The following is a 21,471-nucleotide window of genomic DNA, read 5'->3' on the forward strand; positions in this document are numbered from 1 at the left end:
CCCGCCCGAAACTAATTTTTCGTCATGACACACGCCCGACCCGCGGTTTATCTGCGGACTCCGTGGATGAGACCGCAAACCGCGCATCTCTAGCGTGTACTACCGGCATTTTGTGCCTATGGAAACACATTTTCCTCCACATTTATGTTATTACACTCTCCAACCTGTGGATTTTTGCAATGTTAAACAAGCAGCACACATCTATTATCTGTAACACCTTTTCTGCAATCTAGACAACAGAAACTGGTTTGGCACGCTGACAGCCCGCTTTGCAGATTGTCACAAAACTACAGCACATTTCCGTAATGATTCAAATGCTAGACAATGCTTATTGCGAGACGATTTTTCATATAAGAGACATAATCTAATAATGTATTATCTAAATGAAAAAACAATTGCCTTTAAAAAAAAAACAGCAGTGTGCACCAAAATCTATCAATTACATTTGTTTTATGTCATCCAGCAGCTATTAAAATTATAAAATGATACAGCTGAATAGACATTATGTCTAATATGTTTATTTTTGCCAAAACGTTAATGTTGACAAGCATATGAAGAAGGATGGAGCTGCAGCACGATCGCCTCCTTTCTCACAGCTGCTATTCCCATCTGTATTTAATATAGATGCAAAACAGCAGCCGCAAAACAGTTTTACTGTTGATAAATCACACAGTCCCATCCTTACCTCTCAGTACTGTGGGCATTCTGATGATCAGTATATATTCTGCATATTCACAAAGACAGACACCCTCACTTTTTTGCTCACATAAGACACAGGATCCTCTGTGCACAAGCTTAGTAGATCAGCTTTGCGTGTGTTATTAAGTTCATTTTATCAGGCCCTTTGTGTGCTATGTGCACCAAATGATCTACAAACTGTCAGCTAGGAGGGGGGGAAAAAAACCTTACGCATCGGCACATCTAACCTTATCAGCCACCTAAAACCCTAACATCACTACAACAGTGTTTTGAAAGCCTAAGAAGATGCCTAAACTGCCCGTCGCAAAGAAAGGTGTGCATATTTTACACTTAAATTTACATTTGAAAAACATGTGACATAGATGTGTTATCCTATCAAGCTTGAGAATCGGGAAGTTATGTGTTTCACTAACGGTTTGAAAAATATGCATATTGTGCATTCCTGATTGCTTAATTTACGTGGTGTTCCACCCCACTCAGTCACCACAGAAAGGTTCCTGCAAACACAACAGACAGGAAAGACAAGACAGAAAACAGGAAGTAACCAATTGAGAAGTTTGCTGGGATGATGCTACACTTTGAATAAACATCATTACTGCAATACTGCTCATACTGTATTACAGTATTCTCGGCACACTCAGTGTACTTTTTGTTTACAACGTTTAACTATTGTAATAAAAAATGTATCGTTTGTCATTTGAATAGCATCCGCCTTCTCTGAGCGATATCTTGGCATGCCTCCACTGGACGACAGCAGATACCAGGTGGGTATAAAATAACATTAATAATAACATGTATAACAATAACATTTGAAATAACTTTTAAGATATTACATTTTATGATAATAACATTTTAAACATCCATCCATCCATCCATTTTCTACCGCTTATTCCCTTTTGGGGTCACGGGGGGCGCTGGCGCCTATCTCAATAACATTTATAATAATATGATAATAATACCCTTTATATAATAAATACCTTTATTACATGTATGTTAGGTAAGCTTTGTAATAATTACATGCATAACAAAAACGTTTCTAATAATAACTTTTCTGATAATAATTTTGATACAATACCACTAATACTACTATTTATAATGTTAACCTTTGTAATAATGATATTCATAACAATACAGTTTCTAATAATGACATTTATGTAATAACTACTTTTATATTATTATGTAGAATGTTAAAATGTGTAATAATTACATGTATAACAATATAATGTATAAAAATAACCTTCGGAATACTAACTTTTAAATAATAAAAACCTTTATAATGATATCAATTTTAATCTTTGTACTAATTGATGTACATTAATAATAATAATCTGGTACAGGGGTTAATGCATGTGCCTCACAATACGAAGGTCCTGAGTAGTCCTGAGTTCAATCCCGGGCTCGGGATCTTTCTGTGGGGGGTTTGCATGTTCTCCCCGTGACGGCGTGGGTTCCCTCTGGGTGCTCCGGCTTCCTCCCACTTCCAAAGACACGCACCTGGGGATAAGTTTATTGGCAACACTAAATTGGCCCCAGTGTGTGAATGTGAGTGTGAATGTTGTCTGTATATCTGTGTTGGCCCTGTGATAAGGTGGCGACTTGTCCAGGGTGTACACCGCCTTCCGCCCGAATGCAGCTGAGATAGGCTCCAGCACCACCCGCGACACCAAAAGGGAATCGCAGTAGTAAATGGATGGATGGATGGATGGATCATCGTAAAAAAAAAAACTTTATAATGCTAACATTTATCACAATAACATATTAATAACATTTATAAAAATATAACATTTTACTTATTCTTTATAATGTTACCCTTTGCAATAATAACATGTATAATTCAAATGTATGCATTGCAGAACGAAATTATGCTGCATTTCCAAGCCAGTAAAAAACAGGTTACAAATAAACCAGGTTCAAAATTTAGTTTTAAAATTTTAGAAGGTTGGAAATGCTATAAGTAAAAGAACAATAATATCAAGTGTAATACCAACCTTTATAAAACAGTTAATGATGCAGCCAAAAAACAACAATATTTATGATAATATTTATAATAAAACATTTATAATAATAACCTTTATAATATAATTTATAATGTCAACTTATGAAATATTAAAGCTTATAACAATACCTTTGTAATAATTTTTATCATAACATTTACATTGTTTACTTTTGTGATACTACATTTATGGTAACATTTATAAAAATAACATTTAGAAGATTTACCTTTAAAACTTTAACCCTATTTAAGGTACATAGATAACAACTTAACAAAAGAACATATAATTAAGTATAATAACTAATATAATAAGAAAATATCGAGAGACCTGAACAATATCCATCTCATCACCCTAGTAACACAATTGATAATGCAAATCCAGGATGAGTGAAGTGTTTATTTTGTGCATAAAAAACATATTGCTTGTATGTGACTTTTCGTCTTTACCGTTGCAGTTCTCCAGTGTGCTGCAAAATGTTCATGCGCTACGAGAGCAGACGTTGCTGCTGGTGCACGGCACAGCAGATGGTAAGTGAAAATAAATTGTCCGGAAATAAATATGCTGAATCTGTCGTGCTTCGCTGCCGAGTACAAAGAAGCAAACAATCCTGGTAGGTAATGAGGCAAATTGGTTTAATCAGAGGATAAAATGGAAGTGGCTTATCTAAATTGATGATTTTTAGAAAAAAAAAAAAACATTCTCTGTTGAGAGGTGCATACATAATTTGTTGATGTATTTTGGCTAATTTTGACCAGAAAATGAACTGTAACTTTTTGTCTGCAGCTAACATCCACTTCCAACACACAGCTGAGCTTGTGAAGAATCTGGTGAAAGTTGGAGCAAACTATTCAATGCAGGCAAGTCTCACAAAAACAACACCCACCTTATTAAAAACATGAATGCAAATGAAAAATTAACTGAATTGTGTACACAAACCTTCATTTCAACTGGATGCTGGATGACTTATGAGTAGCACTGCCACGGCATACACCAAAAAGCATTGCAGGTTACTTGGTTGCTGAGGAGCGAAAAATGTAATGAAATCAATTTGATCTGGGCTGGGCCCCCAAAACAACACCATTTTAAAATGTAACATGACAACACACTTATAAACATTAGTTTTATGAACAAATATAATATTGTACAGCATTTACCTCAGAGGGTAACTGCAGAGATTTTGGTTTCACCTTGGTTGTTGCATGTTTGCCTGTGTACTTACAGCAACAGTTCAGCCTTACTGTGACCAAACTAGTCTTTCATGATGTGGGGGGCTCGCACGAGAAATGCTGGTCGTTAATTCCTTGGGAGACCAAACTTTCTGTGGTGTCTTCTTCAACCTTTTAGATATTGTCTGCTGGTTGCTGCTTCAGTAGGTGCAGAATGCATGGCTGCACAGTTAGCTTCACGGTTGATTGTGTTTTGTTTCTTTGGTTTGTTGACCATCTACCAAATGGATGGTTCGGGGTTGATCTTCGGGGTTTGTTCCACCAGTTGCTGCGCCATTGCTGTGGGGAGGCTTGTAACTGATCCTTTTTTATTTCTTCATGGCTGTGCCACGCAACATGCTCTAATTAAACTTGCAACTGCAAAGCCGAGAGACAGCTTGTATGTGGCTGGACAGAGGTTCGTGTCACCCAAGACTTGAAAACAAAAACAAGGAATAAAGGATGCCAAAAAAAGCATCAACAGAGACTCCACATCAACAACTCTGTTCCAGAGGAGAAAAAAATAGGCATGATAAGGCAACCTGGAACCAACTTAACAAGAGCACGCCATAGACCACTGAGGAACCTATTCTAACAGTCTCTAAGAAGCCTGTAAGGGCCCCAAGGTCATTGGTATGATACCTATCTTTGGAACATAAAGCAGATAGCTTACCTCAGCAAAAAAGTAGCCAACGACCTAAAGAGCTTAGACAGAAATGTGCTGTCTTTCTTGCGCTGTCGTCCATCCCTTTGTTCAACTATAGCTAATGTTAAGGTTTTACAAATATTGTTGCCTTCCGCCCGATTTCAGCTGAGATAGGCTCCAGCGCCCCCCGCAAACCCAAAGGGAATAAGCAGAAGAAAATGGATGGATGGATGGATGTTTAATTTATTGAACGTTGCTTCCTGGCTGGCTAAAGCTAAATAGACTGTTAAGTTGTTATGCAAAGACGTGGCTAGGCATTCTGAGGTGCCGCAGGAGTATTGGGTAAGTATTTAAAAGTCAGTCTGGAGGTGATGCTACTGGATTTAAGTGATTCCTTTATAGCCCAAACTACCTCAAGCCTAAAGTGGACCATATTGGCGAAAGAGCTATGGGAGATGGAGGCTTTCAGGGTGAGCTTTACCATCAGATCTGCCTTCAATGTCCTGCCGCTCTGGGAAACCTAAACTAGTGGTATAGTGAAGAGGCCCCGTGCCCTCTGTGTGGACTTCACCTACGCCTTCAACACCATTATCCCCAAAACCCCGGTGAAGAAGCTGGGCATGTTAAGGCTGAGTGTGTCACTAGGAAACTGGGTCCTGGACGTACTGTAGAACAGACCACTGACTGTCATGATCCACAACACAGCACTGGCTCCCCCCAGGATTGTGTGTTGATCTCCCTCCTCTTCACACTACTGACCTATGACTGTACAGCTACACACACAACCTATTGTGAAATGTGTAGAGAACCCAGCAGTAGTCAGACGCATCAGAGACAACGATGAGTCTGAGTACAGAGAGGCACTTGAACATTCGGTGGATAGATGCAAAAGCAACAACCTTTGTTGTTCAATCAACAATCAATGTAAAATAAGACCAAGGAAATGGTAGTTTTCCTAAGGAAGGTCAGACACCACCCTTCTGTCTTGCGCATTGGAGGAGCAGCTGTGTAAGTTGTCTCCAGCATCTATCCAGGGACCTCAACTTGATTCACAACACCTCCTGTCTGCTCAAAAAGGCATACCAGTGTCTCTACTACCACAGGAAGCTGTGGCGTGCTGGACTAGGTAGCTCTATCCTTAGGATTTTTCTACAGATGTGTGTTGGAGAGCAACCTGAGCACAGCATAATGATGTGGCACAGCAGTTGCAAAGATAAAGAGATAATGCACTGCTGACGGTGGTGAAAGCTGCTCGTGAAGAGAAGCCTTTCCAAAACCACAGATATCTTCAACGGCAGACCCAGCAGAGGGCTCTGCATTAGCAAAGATTCCATCTCTCTGAACAACTACGATTTCATCCCTCCCCTTCAGCATACTTGCCAACCTTGAGACCTCCGATTTCGGGAGGTGGGGGTGGGTGGGGGTGCGTGGTCGGGGGTGGGGCGGAGGCGTGGTTGGGTGGGGGGTGTCGTTAAGACTCGAGTATTTCATACATATTTCATATATATATATATATAAATAAATAAATAAATGGGTTGTACTTGTATAGCGCTTTTCTACCTTCAAGGTACTCAAAGCGCTTTGACACTACTTCCACATTTACCCATTCACACACACATTCACACACTGATGGAGGGAGCTGCCATGCAAGGCGCTCCCCAGCACCCATCAGGAGCAAGGGCGAAGTGTCTTGCTCAGGACACAACGGACGTGACGAAGTTGGTTCTAGGTGGGATTTGAACCAGTGACCCTCGGGTTGCGCACGGCCACTCTCCCACTGCGCCACGCCGTCCCATATATATAGATATATATATATATATATACATATATCTATATATATATAGATATATGTATATATATATATAAATATATATGTATGAAATACTTGACTTTCAGTGAATTCTAGCTATATATATTTATTTTATTATACATATAAATAAAAGAAAAAGTTGAATTTCCGACGGCACCTATCAAATACACAGTAATAAAAACATAGTTGTTCTACTAACAGTACTGTGCTTGCTGGTTAGTAAAAAAACAACAACAACACTTACCTTTCACTATTTGAGTAACCTTTGTTCTGCCATTTGCGTATTGGCGAGCGATCTCCGAATCCGGGAACATATCCTTCACGGATTTGTTGTAGACATCTGCAAATGAGAACGGGATGTTGCTTCCAGCTATCAGCATAGCCATCTTTGTCTCAGCAAAAGATACACCATCGGGTCTACAGTCTCCATTTTGCGAGGTGGGCCATAATACTGGGTTGTGAACGATGCTGCGCTGCGGACGCTTTGTGCTTCGCTGACCGTTCATGACTGAATATCCGTTCGGCCACCGTGTTCAATGGAGATGTCTGTTCTACAAAATTTACAGGCAACATACCCCTCCGCCTTCAATTCTTGTTTCCAATCGTTCTGGAACTTGCAAGCGTATTTCTTCCTTTTGCCCGTCGACGGTGTAATATATTGGGTTGGAGTCAATAACCAGGCGACGTGATGAAGTCACGTCTCTTTACTGTGGGCTTCAGAACAAATGTAGAATATATTTACATTCTATTCTATGTATAGTAGATGGCAGTATTGTCCTGTTTAAGAGGGTCACAACATTGAGTCAGGTCTGACTCAATGTTGGGGGGCGTGGCCTCCAGCTCCGCGTGAATTTCGGGAGATTTTCGGGGGAAAATTTGTCCTGGGAGGTTTTCGGGAGAGGCGCTGAATTTTGGGAGTCTCCCGGAAAATCCGGGAGGGTTGCCAAGTATGCACTTCATACAGTGGGCTACTGAACGCCAATAGTGCTCTGTAGCAATGGATACAACCCCGTTAGCCCCGCTCCCACCTTCTTCCCATTCCCGCACGAGGAACACTTAAAGTAGGCATGTGTCCTAACTGGGCTTTACAGTGCTTCTATTTGGTTTGTTTTAGTACATTGTTGTAGATACCGGTACTATTGTTCTTTTACAAAAGTAGTTATAATTGGACTATTCTAGGAACTTGAGTATTATATTTCATGCCAACACTTGACACACTTGTATATTTTAAGTATTTTGAATTATACATTTTCTATTTGTATAATAATGTATTATTTTGAACCACAGTTCTCTTTGTGCTTCTTTCTTACCAGCTCTACCCAGACGAAGGTCATTTCCTGTCGGATCAGAGCCAGCAGCACATGTATGCCGCACTCAACCACTTCTACAGGGACTGCCTGAAGGAGTCGCTCCTGCCACCGACTGATGACGAAGAGGAAGAGGAAGTGTAAGATCAGGCTTTAAGTAGATCTGTTTTGGACCAAGACATGGTGGAAAGGACACATGTTTGTTAAAAAAGACAACTTCTGGACATCGGAGATGAAGGTGACACTTTTTACTGAGGCAGGAAATAACCTTTACAGCAAAGCACACTGGATACCGTTGCCATCGTTTGCGGGATGACTGATCGTCCACATCATCCAAGTGCATGCTGGGAATCCACCGATAACACTTGTCTCTCTTGTGGAAGACACTTTGCTCACATCTTCTGAAGAGTATATGAAATATGTGTACATTCTCATTCATACGTCATCATTCAAATCCTGACTGGACGCACCTCAACTCTAGTTTGTTGAAGACCTTTGACCTTTCATCCAAAACATTTATTCACTTCTAAATTTGAAGTGGGGATTTCCCCTGTGTGTTCTTGGGGTGGTCGCATTAGGGTTGTTATTGTCGTTGTGTTCTGCAGCGGATGGGGAACAACTGTTCTGCATAACAATTAATCTCTATTCTGCCTGGTGGCAAAACAACTCGTCAGTGGAATGAGAGAATCTTTGGGAAAGACATGTCAGATCTCTGTTAGATGGCGATGATAGCTGATGACATAAACTTCAAGTGTGACATCTTCATCAAAGATGCTTTTTTTAAAACCAGCAATCATTTTCCATAACTTGGACATCTTGGACTGTTTCTTTTTCTTCTTATCAATTGCTGACTGGCGCCATTTGCTTATGTAAGAGGCGTGTGTTCTCTTTCATGTACAAGTGATTGCAGTACTATACTACACTGTACTGCATTAACAATATTAATACACTTCACCAATGATTCACAAACAGTAGTGGTACGATGACTCCATCAAGTGGTACACCAAAGAATCACTTGATTTCCAATATTTATATACAGTGTTACTGTTCAAAATGTGTGTATAATGTTACAGTGTCCAAAAATATGAACTATACTTGTTAAATTAAACCTCTGCTTTGTTTATAATGAATATGTAGGCGTACTACATTACTGTATTTTAATTTTGGTCATTTTGTTGGTACTTGGAGAGCCAAGTGTTTTCTGAAGTGGTACCTGGTGAAAAAAGTTTCAGAGTCACTTCTTTACTGCATAAACAAGATTTATATAACACACTGTATTGCATACGCAACATTTTGACACTACACTGTACTACATACTTTGTTAAATAATACACTGTAGCCTACACAACAGTAATAAACTGCAATACACATCATAAATATTGATATAATACATTGTACTGCATGAACAACATTAATACACTACACTGTACTGTTCACACAACACTGCTACACTACACTGTACAACATAAACAATATTACACTGTACTACAAACACAATATTACCAAACTACATTCTACTCATGCAGAAACAATATTAACACACTACAACGTGCAACATTAATTTTTATATAATACACTGTAGTATATACTAGAGTTGAAACGATACCATGACACAAAATCGTCACCATAATAAGGCCATGGTTGGTTGGTTAAAATTGATTTCAAACATGCATACAGTATCAGTTTGCTACATGACATATTTTACATATTTCATTTTTTTCGTCTCATGTCCAAAAAGGACTAGAAAGAAGCAAAGCTTATTTAATCCCACCCCTTTTTCACTTGATAGCAATTAATAACACATATTTTTACTGTTCTCAATTTGTACACAATTAACACCACTGTGTTCTGAGTGAATCAGTTCTTCTCATCATGGTACAATATTAGTGTGGTAAAATAAAGACTTGGTAAAATATATCATAGTGTGTAAAACGAGGTGGCAGCAATGTTAAGGATGAACACACACTTACTGTAACTGAACACATACATAATGATCAAATGTTCTATCCTATATACAGGGTATCTGCAGGTTTCAGCAAGTCAAATTTAAGACTTTTTAAGACCTTTTTAATGCCACCTTGAATGAAATTTAAGACCGAAAAAAATAATTAAAAGTCTATAAATATAAGAGATGGTTGGGGATCCCACTGTACTACAACCTCATTGACAATCAGTCAAGTTTACTTTTTGTATGTTTATTAATAAACAAACTGATAAGCACCACTCTGCCAAACAGATTATCAAAAATCTTGAGTGATCCAAAAACTTTGACATCCAAAACAAACAAACCAACACCACCACCGCCAGTAAAAACATAATAACCGAGGTGAGGGTAAAAATAAATTACATTTCATTAACACATACCGAGACCCGTTGACTTGGTCGAAGAGCAGGTTTTGGATGTGAGGTGCTAATCCGTGTCTCGTAATATATGCTGTTTTATCCTTTCTGCAGGAAAATGTATTAGCAACCTGAGAATCAGGAAACATCACACGAAAAAGATCGCCAATCCCGTCATTTGAGGTGTAGGATTGATGTTTCCCCACAGTGTGCAAGATCCATAACACCTCGGATTTTAATGTTGCTGTCCTGCCGAAGATTAGTGTCAGGTCAGTGCTGCTAGCGGCAGTTGTTGCTAGCTGGGGGGGCGTTGGCGCTGGACCCACGCAGAACTGAGAGATGCCCGGAGTTTGTTTCTGGCTCTCTGCCGAGCAATTCGACCGCTCTAATTCCCATGGTGCCAAGTTTGAAATCCCTCTTACAAAGTATGCACCTGGCCTCTTCGGGATTGGCAACAGGCTTAAGCCATCTTTTAAACCGACTGTCCTCCAGCCAACGCTCGTAAAACTTGCATTTCCCCATGCTGACTGAAAGGCGGGACGCGAGGCAGAAAGAAAGGAGTCTGCGTGCGACTCGACTATGCGCGCGACTGACACTGAAATCACTGACTTTTACTCAAAGACGTGAACCCTGAAAAAAAAACACAAAAACTGGCCCGACAATTTAAGACCATTGAGTACTAAATTTAAGACCATCTTAGGAATTTCTGATCAATTTAATACTTGTTAAGGCCTTAATTTTAAACACATGAATTTAAGATTTTTTCAGACTTTTTAAGGATCCGCGGATACCCTGTATATATTACTGCAAACAAGCATTTTAAGTGTATATGAGTTGAAATCTGTCTTTATTTGAGAATCAAAAAACAGCGTAATGTACGATAACACAATGAAATTAAAATAGAACACCTGATAATATAAACAAGGAATACACGTTGTAGACAATAATGTTGCCAAATGCCGTGGCCCTACACAAAATACAGTGATACAGAAGATGAAGACAAATGAAATAAAAGTCTTATTGTAAACAATATAAACAATAAACATACTTTTCTGCCGTCACACGGACACCTACCTCTCAAGGGAAGTAGAAAGGTGTGTCCAACACATTTAGGTGGGGGTCACAAATATCAATGCAGTAGGGGGCAAACGGTGAGACAAAGGTTCCATACATTGACCCAACATCAAGTATTTTCTCATATCATACACATTTTGTGTAATCATAACAATAATAACATTATATTATACAATAAATGTATACTATATTACTACTCTACAATATACTGCATAAACAATATTAATATACGACACTGTACAGCCTAAACAGGCACTACAGTGGTTTGAGTTACCCTCACCTCGCTTCCTGACTTCTAGCCCCCAGATGGTGTCACATTCCAGTACCGCCTTGACGGCAGTCTCTTCAACCTCCAGCGTCTTCACGCCAAGATGAAGATCTCCCCGGAGATAATTTTCAATTTACTGTACGCAGGTGATGTTGCCTTCCCCAGCCACAGCCCAAGTGTTCTGCGGCGCAGTCTCAATGTCATCACTGAGACTTATCATCCTGCCGGCCTTGGTGTCAACACCCAAGAAGACTGAAGTCCTCCTTTGTGTGCCAATTTTCACCATCAGCGGCATGCAGTTGAAGATCAGCAGCTTCTCCTACCTGGGAACCAACTTGTTGTTTTCCTGCAGCCTGTCTGATGAGATCCAGCGTGGCATCACACTCGCCTCAGCCTCTTTTAGTCGTCTCAACGATCAGGTCTTTGACAACAGGAAACTCACAATCAGCACCGAGATCGCTGTCGACAATGCAGCTGTAATTTCCACCTTCGTCTATGGCTGCCAAGCATCCGTTCCCTGCAGCCGACATCAAGCTCCTGGAGTCCTTCCACATCAGACGACTCCAGCAGATGTTCCTCCGTTGGTGGGAAGACGTGACTTACGTTGAGATCCGAAGAAGAGCAGGGATTACATAATTTGAGTGCTTGTCCCTCCGTCGTCAACTCCGCTGGCTGGGCCATGTGATCAGAATGGCCGCCAATCATCTGCCTCGCCGAGCTCTGTAAGGTCAACTCGCCAGAGGTCGCCTGCGAGTGGGTTGTCAGAAGAAACACTGCAAGGACCACGTCAAGGCCACCCTCAAACGTTGCACCATCCCTTTCAGCGGGCTGGAAACCCTAACAGCCAAGAGAAATATCTGATGAGCCACCTGCATCGAAGGCATGTTGCACTTCGACAAGGAGTACGATCGCAGTGCTGCTGGACGTCGTGCTCAGAGATACCAGCAGTGTCCGACCTACATTTGAAGGTGTCGCTCACGCATTGCACTCCTTACAAAAACACAAAAACAACCATTAGAGACAGAGAAGAGGATCTCGCCAGCTACTGACGTTCAACAATGAGTTAACAATAATATATTTATATATTACAAACCCCGTTTCCATATGAGTTGGGAAATTGTGTTAGATGTAAATATAAACGGAATACAATGATTTGCAAATCCTTTTCAACCCATATTCAATTGAATGCACTACAAAGACAAGATATTTGATGTTCAAACTTATAATTATTTTGCAAAAAATAATTAACTTAGATTTTCACGGCTGCAACATGTTCCAAACTAGTTGGGAAAGGTCATTTTCACCACTGTGTTACATCACCTTTTCTTTTAACAACACTCAATAAACTTTTGGGAACTGAGGAAACTAATTGTTGAAGCTTTGAAAGTGGAATTCTTTCCCATTCTTGTTTAATGTAGAGCTTCAGTCGTTCAACAGTCCGGGGTCTCTGCTGTTGTATTTTACGCTTCATAATGCGCCACACATTTTCGATGGGAGACAGGTCTGGACTGCAGGTGGGCCAGGAAAGTACCCACACTCTTTTTTTTCCGAAGCCACGCTGTTGTAACACGTGCTGAATGTGGCGTGGCATTGTCTTTCTGAAATATGCAGGGGCCTCCATGAAAAAGACGACGCTTAGATGGCAGCATATGTTGTTCCAAAACCTGTATGTACCTTTCAATGGTGCCTTCACAGATGTGTAAGTTACCCATGCCTTGGGCACTAATGCACCCCCATACCATCACAGATGCTGGCTTTTCAACTTTGTGTCGATAACAGTCTGGGTGGTTCGCTTCCCCTTTGGTCCGGATGACACGATGTCGAATATTTCCAAAAACAATTTGAAATGTGGACTTGTCAGACCGCAGAACACTTTTCCACTTTGCATTAGTCCATCTTAGATGATCTCGGGCCCAGAGAAGCAGGCGGCGTTTCTGGATGTTGTTGATAAATGGCTTTCGCTTTGCATAGTAGAGCTTTAACTTGTACTTACAGATGTAGCGACCAACTGTATTTAGTGACAGTGGTTTTCTGAAGTGTTCCTGAGCCCATGTGGTGATATCCCTTAGAGATTGATGTCGTTTTTTGATACAGTGCCGTCTGAGGGATCGAAGGTCACGGTCATTCAATGTTGGTTTCCGGCCATGCCGCTTGCGTGGAGTGATTTATCCAGATCTCTGAACCTTTTGATAATATTATGGACCGTAGATGTTGAAATCCCAAAATTTCTTGCAATTGCTCTTTGAGAAACGTTGTTCTTAAACTGTTTGACTATTTGCTCATGCAGTTGTGGACAAAGGGGTGTACCTCGCCCCATCCTTTCTTGTGAAAGACTGAGCATTTTTTGGGAAGCTGTTTTTATACCCAATCAAGGCACCAACCTGTTCCCAACTAGCCTGCACACCTGTGGGATGTTCCAAATAAGTGTTTGATGAGCATTCCTCAACTTTATCAGTATTTATTGCCACTTTTCCCACCTTTCTTTGTCACGTGTGGCTGGCATCAAATTCTAAAGTTGATGATTATTTGCAAAAGAAAAAATGTTTATAATTTTGAACATCAAATATGTTGTTTTTGTAGCATATTCAACTGAATATGGGTTGAAAATGATTTGCAAATCATTGTATTCTGTTTATATTTACTTCTAACACAATTTCCCAACTCATGTGGAAACGGGGTTTCTACATTGTACTGTATTAACAATATTTATATACTACACTGTACTGCATAAACAATATTACTACACTCAACAACAAACACACACACTTGCCAACCCTCCTGATTTTTCCGGGAGACTCCCGAATTTCAGTGCCCCTCTCGAAAATCTCCCGGGGCAACCATTCTCCTGAATTTCTCCTGACTTACACCCAGACAACAATATTGGGGGTGTGCCTTAAAGGCACTGCCTTTAGCGTCTTCTACAACCTGTCGTCAATTCCACTTTTCCTACATACAAACAGCGTATCAGCCCAGTCAAATAATATACGCGGCTTTTACAGACACACATTAGTGAATGCAATGCATACTTGATCAACAGCCATACAGGTCACACTGAGGTTGGCCGTATAAAAGAGTTAACACTGTTATGAATACGCGCCACACTGTGAACCCACACCAAACAAGAATGACAAACACATTTTGGGAGAACATCTGCACCATAACACAACCCAAACACAACAGAACAAATACCCAGAACCTCTTGCAGTACTAACTCTTCCGGGACGCTATAATATACACCCCAGCTACCACTAAACCACGGCCCCCCGCCCCCCACCTCAAATACCCCTTGCACCCCCCCCATCTCCCGAATTCGGAGGTCTCAAAGTTGGCAAGTATGCATACACATCCTCATTATGCTACACTGTACTGCATTACCAAAAATATTGCACTATATTGTACTAAAACAACATTACTACACTATACTGAACTGCAGTGTTTTTCAACCATCGGGCCGCAAGAAAATAACTTTTTCACAGCTATGGTCCGTATGGGCCGCAGTGGTACTCAGATGTAATACACCTTTTCACCACTTGTGGCAGTAATGACAATCTCAAACAAAACCTGGAGCAAAAATATAGTTTCTTATATGGGAAAAGATGGCTGAAGTGGTGAATCTGGGTTTTCATTTGCACTTTAATTGTATTGACATTTTAGTTTATAAACATGTTTGTAATTAATTTAGTTTATTTATTTTAGTAAAACGTAGTTGTATTAAAATTTACTTATTTATGAGTTCTTTCTTATGCAGTATATTTGGTTAGTACTTATTTTCCTCATCAGGCTGACCTAAGCTTAAAGTTTGTGTAGGTTGCAAGTAGGTTAGATATAATTATTAAATATGATTAAAGGCAAGAGTCAGATGATTAATTCAGTGTTAATATTTGAATGGGTCCCAGGGCCCTCTGTTGTTGAAAAGTTGTGCCCTTGCTGTACTGCATTCACTACACTACACTGCATTACCAAAAATACTTCAATACACCGTTCCAAAAACATTACTATGCTACAATACATTACTACACTGTACCTTATAACCAATCTTATTTAGTCTGATTTTTGGGACTTAGTTTTTGTGGTGAAGCAGCTTACATCTGAGAGCATTCATGGGTTTGAAGTACTTTATCGTTACTGTAGTTCAGGACTATTCAACTACATATTGAAGAGTGCCGCAGTTTCAAAGGCTCAGGGATATCAAAATGTGGATGTTTTGTCAGAAAGTGCCTCAGCAGGTTAAATTTCTTTGAGACCGCGTTTACTTAATTGCAAAGTAAGGACTTCAGGTTTCACACTGCAATGTCAATGAATTCATTATTCTGAATTTGCTACTCGTTTCTAGGGTGTGAAACCAGTTAACAGTATGAGGAAAAAATAACTCCAGTTTTTGTTAAGAATTGATGTTTTGTATGTGGAATTATTTTCCTTCTTTAGATTTATTCATTTAACTTCTTATTTAATTTAGGTTTGTAAAACTGACAATATAAACATAAAATAAACATTAAAGTATAACGTCCAGTGTGTATTTTACATGAATAATGGCCATTGTGTCTTGTGTATTTAAAAAAAATAGAAGGTTTAGTTTTAATATATTCACACAATAAACTACACATATCTCCATCCATCCATCCATTTCTACCGCTTATTCCCTTTGGGGTCGCGGGACTACACATATAGAAATTACAAATCATTCACACGACAAACATTGTATGTGACTTATCACTATTAGCGCTGTCGCCCTCTACTGGTCAAATTTAGGACTACATGTATGAAAAGAGTTGATCGTAACCATCAGAAAAAAAAAAAAACACGACCACAGATACAAAATACATCACAAAGTCAACTATTTCAATCCAAAACAAACAAAATATTTTCAAGCACAAATTACTTAAAGCTTTAATGCTGGGATTTCTAGCATTGTTGCTGCTTGTCTGGATTAATGTGTCCATTCCTTAAACTGGGGTGTCCAAAGTGTGGCCCGGGGGCCAGTTTCGGCCCACCACTTATTTTCTTTTGGCCCCTCGGCAGATTGTAAAAAATGTAATGAGTTCACTACTATCGAGACATTATTAGTAATACTGTCAAACCATACTCTTTTAAAATCAGATTAATCACACTTTTGAAATGGGATTAATCATGATAGATCACAACTACTACTCGCTTGCATGATTTCATTTAACTTCGAATTTAAATTCAATTAAAAACAGCCTCAATACTTGGTCACAAATGTAATTTCATTGTTAGAGTCTGTTTACGACAGGGGTCACCAACGCAGTGCCCGCGGGCACTAGGTAGCCCGAAAGGACCAGATGAGTAACCCGCTGGCCTGTTCTAAAAATAGCTCAGTGAGCTGCCTCTATTTTTTAAATTTTATTTATTTACTAGCAAGCTGGGCTCGCTTTGCTCGACATTTTTAATTCTAAGAGAGACAAATCTCAAATAGAATCTGAAAATCCAAGAAAATATTTTTAAAAGACTTGGTCTTCACTTGTTTAAATAAATTCATTTTTTTTTTTTTTTACTTTGCTTCTTATAACTTTCAGAAAGACAATTTTAGAGAAGAAATAAAACCTTAAAAATTATTTTAGGATTTTTAAACACATATACCTTTTTACCTTTTAAATTCCTTCCTCTTCTTTCCTAACAATTTAAATCAATGTTCAAGTATTTTTTTTTTTTATTGTAAAGAATAATAAATACATTTTAATTCAATTCTTCATTTTAGCTTCAGTTTTTTCGACTAACAATATTTGAAAAATATTTCTTCAAACTTATTATGATTAAAAATAAAAAATAAATATTCTGGCAAATCTAGAAAATCTGTAGAATCAAATTTAAATCTTATTTCAAAGTCTTTTGAATTTCTTTTAAAATGTTTGTTCTGGAAAATAATGATTTGTCTTTGTTAGAAATATAGCTTGGTCCAATTTGTCATAACAAAGTGCAAATTTGATTTTAACTTATTTAAAACATGATATCAAAATTATAAAGTTAATTTTAATCATGAAAAATTACCAATGATCCATAAATAATTTTTTTAATTTTTCAAAAAGATTCGAATTAGCTAGTTTTTCTCTTCATTTTTTTCGGTTGAATTTTGAATTTTAAAGAGTCGAAATTGAAGATAAACTATGTTTCAAAATTGTATTTTCATTTTTTCATGTTTTTTCCTCTTTTAAATCGTTCAATTAAGTGATTTTCATCATTTCTTCTCTACAATAAACTTTCTGTAAAAGGAAAAAAAATGTACGACGGAATGACGGACAGAAATACCATTTTTTTTATATATATATAGATTTATTTATTAAAGCTAAATTGAGCAAATTGGCTATTTCTGGCAATTTATTTAAGTGTGTATCAAACTGGTAGCCCTTTGCATTAATCAGTACCCAAGAAGTAGCTCTTGGTTTCAAAAAGGTTGATGACCCCTGGTTTACGGTAAAGGAGCAAAATAAACTTAATAAGGCTTTTTTATCAGCACCAAAAGTTGCGAACTTTATCGTGGATGTTCTCTACTAAATCCTTTCGGCAAAAATATGGCAATACCGCGAAATGATCAAGTATGACACATAGAATGGACCTGCTATCCCCGTTTAAATAAGAAAATCTCATTTCAGTAGGCCTTCAATGGTTCCATCGAGCCTATTTGGGTGATGTTTGGCAGGCCAAATGAAAAGCTTTGGTGAGTAGGACTTGGCCCGCGGCCGCCAGTTGTGTTTACCTGCTGTAGTTTGTATTTGAAGAAGTGTTTTGGATGAAAGGAGTCTTCAACAAACAATACAAGTTTAGTTGTCTCCATAAACACGTGCGAATGTATAGAACATGTAATATTTCTGAATATCTGACAGTTAAGTGCAGTATTTTGTTCAAGGAATTGACTTTGGTCCAGCAACACAAGGGAACATGTGCAGCAAAAAACACTTACAGTGGGGCAAAAACGTATTTAGTCAGCCACTGATTGTGCAAGTTCTCCCACTTAAAATGATGACAGAGGTATGTAATTTTCATCATAGGTACACTTCAACTGTGAGAGACAGAATGTGAAAAAAAAATACAGGAATTCACATTGTAGGAATTTAAAAAAATGTATTTGTAAATTATGGTGGAAAACTAGTATTTGGTAAACCATTCAAAGCTCTCACTGATGGAAGGAGATTTTGGCACAAAATCTCACGATACATGGCCCCATTCATTCTTTCCTTAACATGGATCAGTCGTCCTGTACCCTTAGCAGAAAAACAGCCCCAAAGTATGATGTTTCCAGCCCCATGCTTCACAGTAGGTATGGTGTTCTTGGGATGCAACTCAGTATTCTTCTTCCTCCAAACACGACGAGTTGAGTTTATACCAAAATGGATACATGGATGATACAGCAGAGGATTGGGAGAATGTCATGTGGTCAGATGAAACCAAAATAGAACTTTTAGGTATAAACTCAACTCGTCATGTTTGGAGGAAGAAGAATACTGAGTTGCATCCCAAGAACACCATACCTACTGTGAAGCTTGGGGGTGGAAACATCATGTTTTGGGGCTGTTTTTCTGCTAAGGGGACAGGACGATTGATCCGTGTTAAGGAAAGAATGAATGGGGCCATGTATCGTGAGATTTTGAGCCAAAACCTCCTTCCATCAGTGAGAGCTTTGAATGGTTGACCAAATACTTATTTTCCACCATAATTTACAAATGAATTCTTTAAAATTCCTACAATGTGAATTCCTGGATTTTTTTTCACAGTTAAAGTGTACCTATGATGAGAATTACAGACCTCTGTCATCATTTTAAGTGGGAGAACTTGGCTGACTAAATACCTTTTTGCCCCACTGTAAGTGTAGTATTTTGTGTACTTACTCTGACGTGGTTGAATTTCAGTACATATTGTACATGAATAAATCGTAAGTTGTTGTTTTTTGAAACATTAATACTCAAACAACTTTATAGAAAATACCAATGTACAGTACTTATTTTGTTGTTCATGAAAAAAACAATATCAATATTGATGTACTGATACATGAAGTGCTCTCCTACTTCAAGGAGTGTAACGGTACACCATCATTCCTTACTTTTAAGGTCAGAGATTCATTTTATTGGCACAGTAGAAAAACACAATGTTCAGCTTTTTTTTTTATATAAACAGCTGTGATGCTTTTTCAAATGAAACATTCAATACTGAAAACTGCTAGCAGGTGAAATGATCAAATAAAATAATTTGAAAATAATGAAATAATTGACATGTTTTAAGTAAAGTTCAACATTGCAGACAAATACAACAAAGTGAGAATGACCATTTGTAGTGAAATGCTTTATTGGTTGGGGTTCACAAGTAATGTTATTACTTTGTAGTCTTGTTCTCCATCTCCCCTGAACAATGGTAGCATGCTGCATTAATTTCATTTTAAAAGTCTGACAGTATAATTACCGCTATGTTGTCGCTCTTTTGTGATGATTGAGAAAAATTCAGGTGAATGATCATTAATTAAAAATGGCCACAGCACATAATCTTTACATATGACCCAATCCAAACAACCTTTCCCACTCATGGCACAAATAAACTAACACAAAAGTGAACATACATGGTCACACATAACACAGCCTGCTCACTGAACTTTGTAGGTATTATTAAAAAAAAGTCCAACATCAACACATAATTCAAAATTACACCCATTTAAATCCCCTGCAAAGCATGATGGGAAAAATACAAAACACTCGCCACACATTTGTCATGTTTGACACATTTTAGCAGCTTGATATTTTTGATTGATTATAAAATTTAAAAGACGTCATCACGGAAGTAAACAAGATAGGAGCACATATATATATATACAGTATACATACATACATACATACATATATGTATTTGTACCACATATATACATACATGTATGTATATATAAATATAAATATATATATATACATACATTAAAAAAAAAAATATATATATATATATATATTCTCACGTTGTGTGATTCAGAATCGATTCTCATTTTAAAAAAATCGATTTTTTTTTTTTTTTTTGATTTTTTTATCAATCCAACAAAACAATACACAGCAATACCATAACAATGCAATCCAATTCCAAAACCAAACCTGACCCAGCAACACTCAGAACTGCAAGAAACAGAGCAAAACTGAGAGGAGACACAAACACGACACAGAACAAACCAAAAGTAGTGAAACAAAAATTAATATTATCAACAGCAGTATCAATATTAGTTATAATTTCAGCATAGCAGTGATTAAAAATCCCTCATTGACATTAAAAATTAAAAAAAGAACAATAGTGTCACAGTGGCTTACACTTGCATCGCATCTCATAAGCTTGACAACACTGTGTCCAATATTTTCACAAAGATAAAATAAGTCATATTTTTGGTTTGTTTAATAGTTAAAATTTTCAGTTGATAAAACATTATCCTTTACAATTATAAAATATATATATTTTTTAAAATCTACTACTCTGCTAGCATGTCAGCAGACTGGGGTGGATCTTGCTGAAATCCTATGCATTGAATGAATACAAAATCATTTTGAAACAGAAAAATCACATTTTTGAATCGAGAATGGCGTTGAATCGAAAAAATCGTGACCCCAAGAATCAATATTGAATCGAATCGTGGGACACCCAAAGATTCGCAGGCCTAATACATACATATATATATATATATATATATATATATATATATATATATATATATATATATATATATATATATATATATATATATATATATATATATATATACATATACACATACGTATAGCCCAATGCGCCACCCAAGTCAAAATGTTTGGACATACCTGCACTAAACTTTAATCACATAATAGGGTTTTCAAGCTTTAGTTTCTCCTTGGTACTATTAGGCCTCACTCCTGTTAGTCAAAGACCGGACAGACTACACTTTACAGTAGTGTGTCTTTTTTGATAAACAGCAGAATTCGGTTTTCAATAACAGTTTTTGCCAAGATTTTGACTCAGTTTTAATATACCGTCTTGGTTTTCGTACAACTAAAAATATAGCATGTGTAAAACTAGTATTTTTGTGTCCAGACAAAGAATTTAATATCCTTACCTTTTCACATGTAATACAACTGCAAAATGCTCCATCATGGGACCAAAGAAAGTTGCGTGTGCCAGCAC

At 38.0% G+C, this 21,471-nt stretch overlaps 1 protein-coding gene across 2 annotated transcripts in view; it reads left to right on the forward strand.

The window, feature by feature from the left end:
- LOC133564381 (inactive dipeptidyl peptidase 10-like) overlaps positions 1 to 8,791 on the forward strand; it is a 326,503-nt gene extending 317,712 nt beyond the window's left edge. For both annotated transcript variants that reach the window (XM_061918637.1, XM_061918636.1), the window contains exons 23-26: positions 1,405 to 1,463; positions 3,148 to 3,220; positions 3,477 to 3,550; positions 7,668 to 8,791. In XM_061918637.1, the coding sequence (XP_061774621.1) occupies positions 1,405 to 1,463; positions 3,148 to 3,220; positions 3,477 to 3,550; positions 7,668 to 7,805 (344 nt within the window). In that variant the 3' untranslated portion in view covers positions 7,806 to 8,791. The remainder of the gene's footprint in view (positions 1 to 1,404; positions 1,464 to 3,147; positions 3,221 to 3,476; positions 3,551 to 7,667) is intronic.
- The last annotated feature ends 12,680 nt before the right edge of the window (positions 8,792 to 21,471 follow it).

The sequence above is a fragment of the Nerophis ophidion genome, linkage group LG13, assembly GCF_033978795.1.
Source record: "Nerophis ophidion isolate RoL-2023_Sa linkage group LG13, RoL_Noph_v1.0, whole genome shotgun sequence".
NCBI classification, from domain to species: domain Eukaryota; kingdom Metazoa; phylum Chordata; class Actinopteri; order Syngnathiformes; family Syngnathidae; genus Nerophis; species Nerophis ophidion.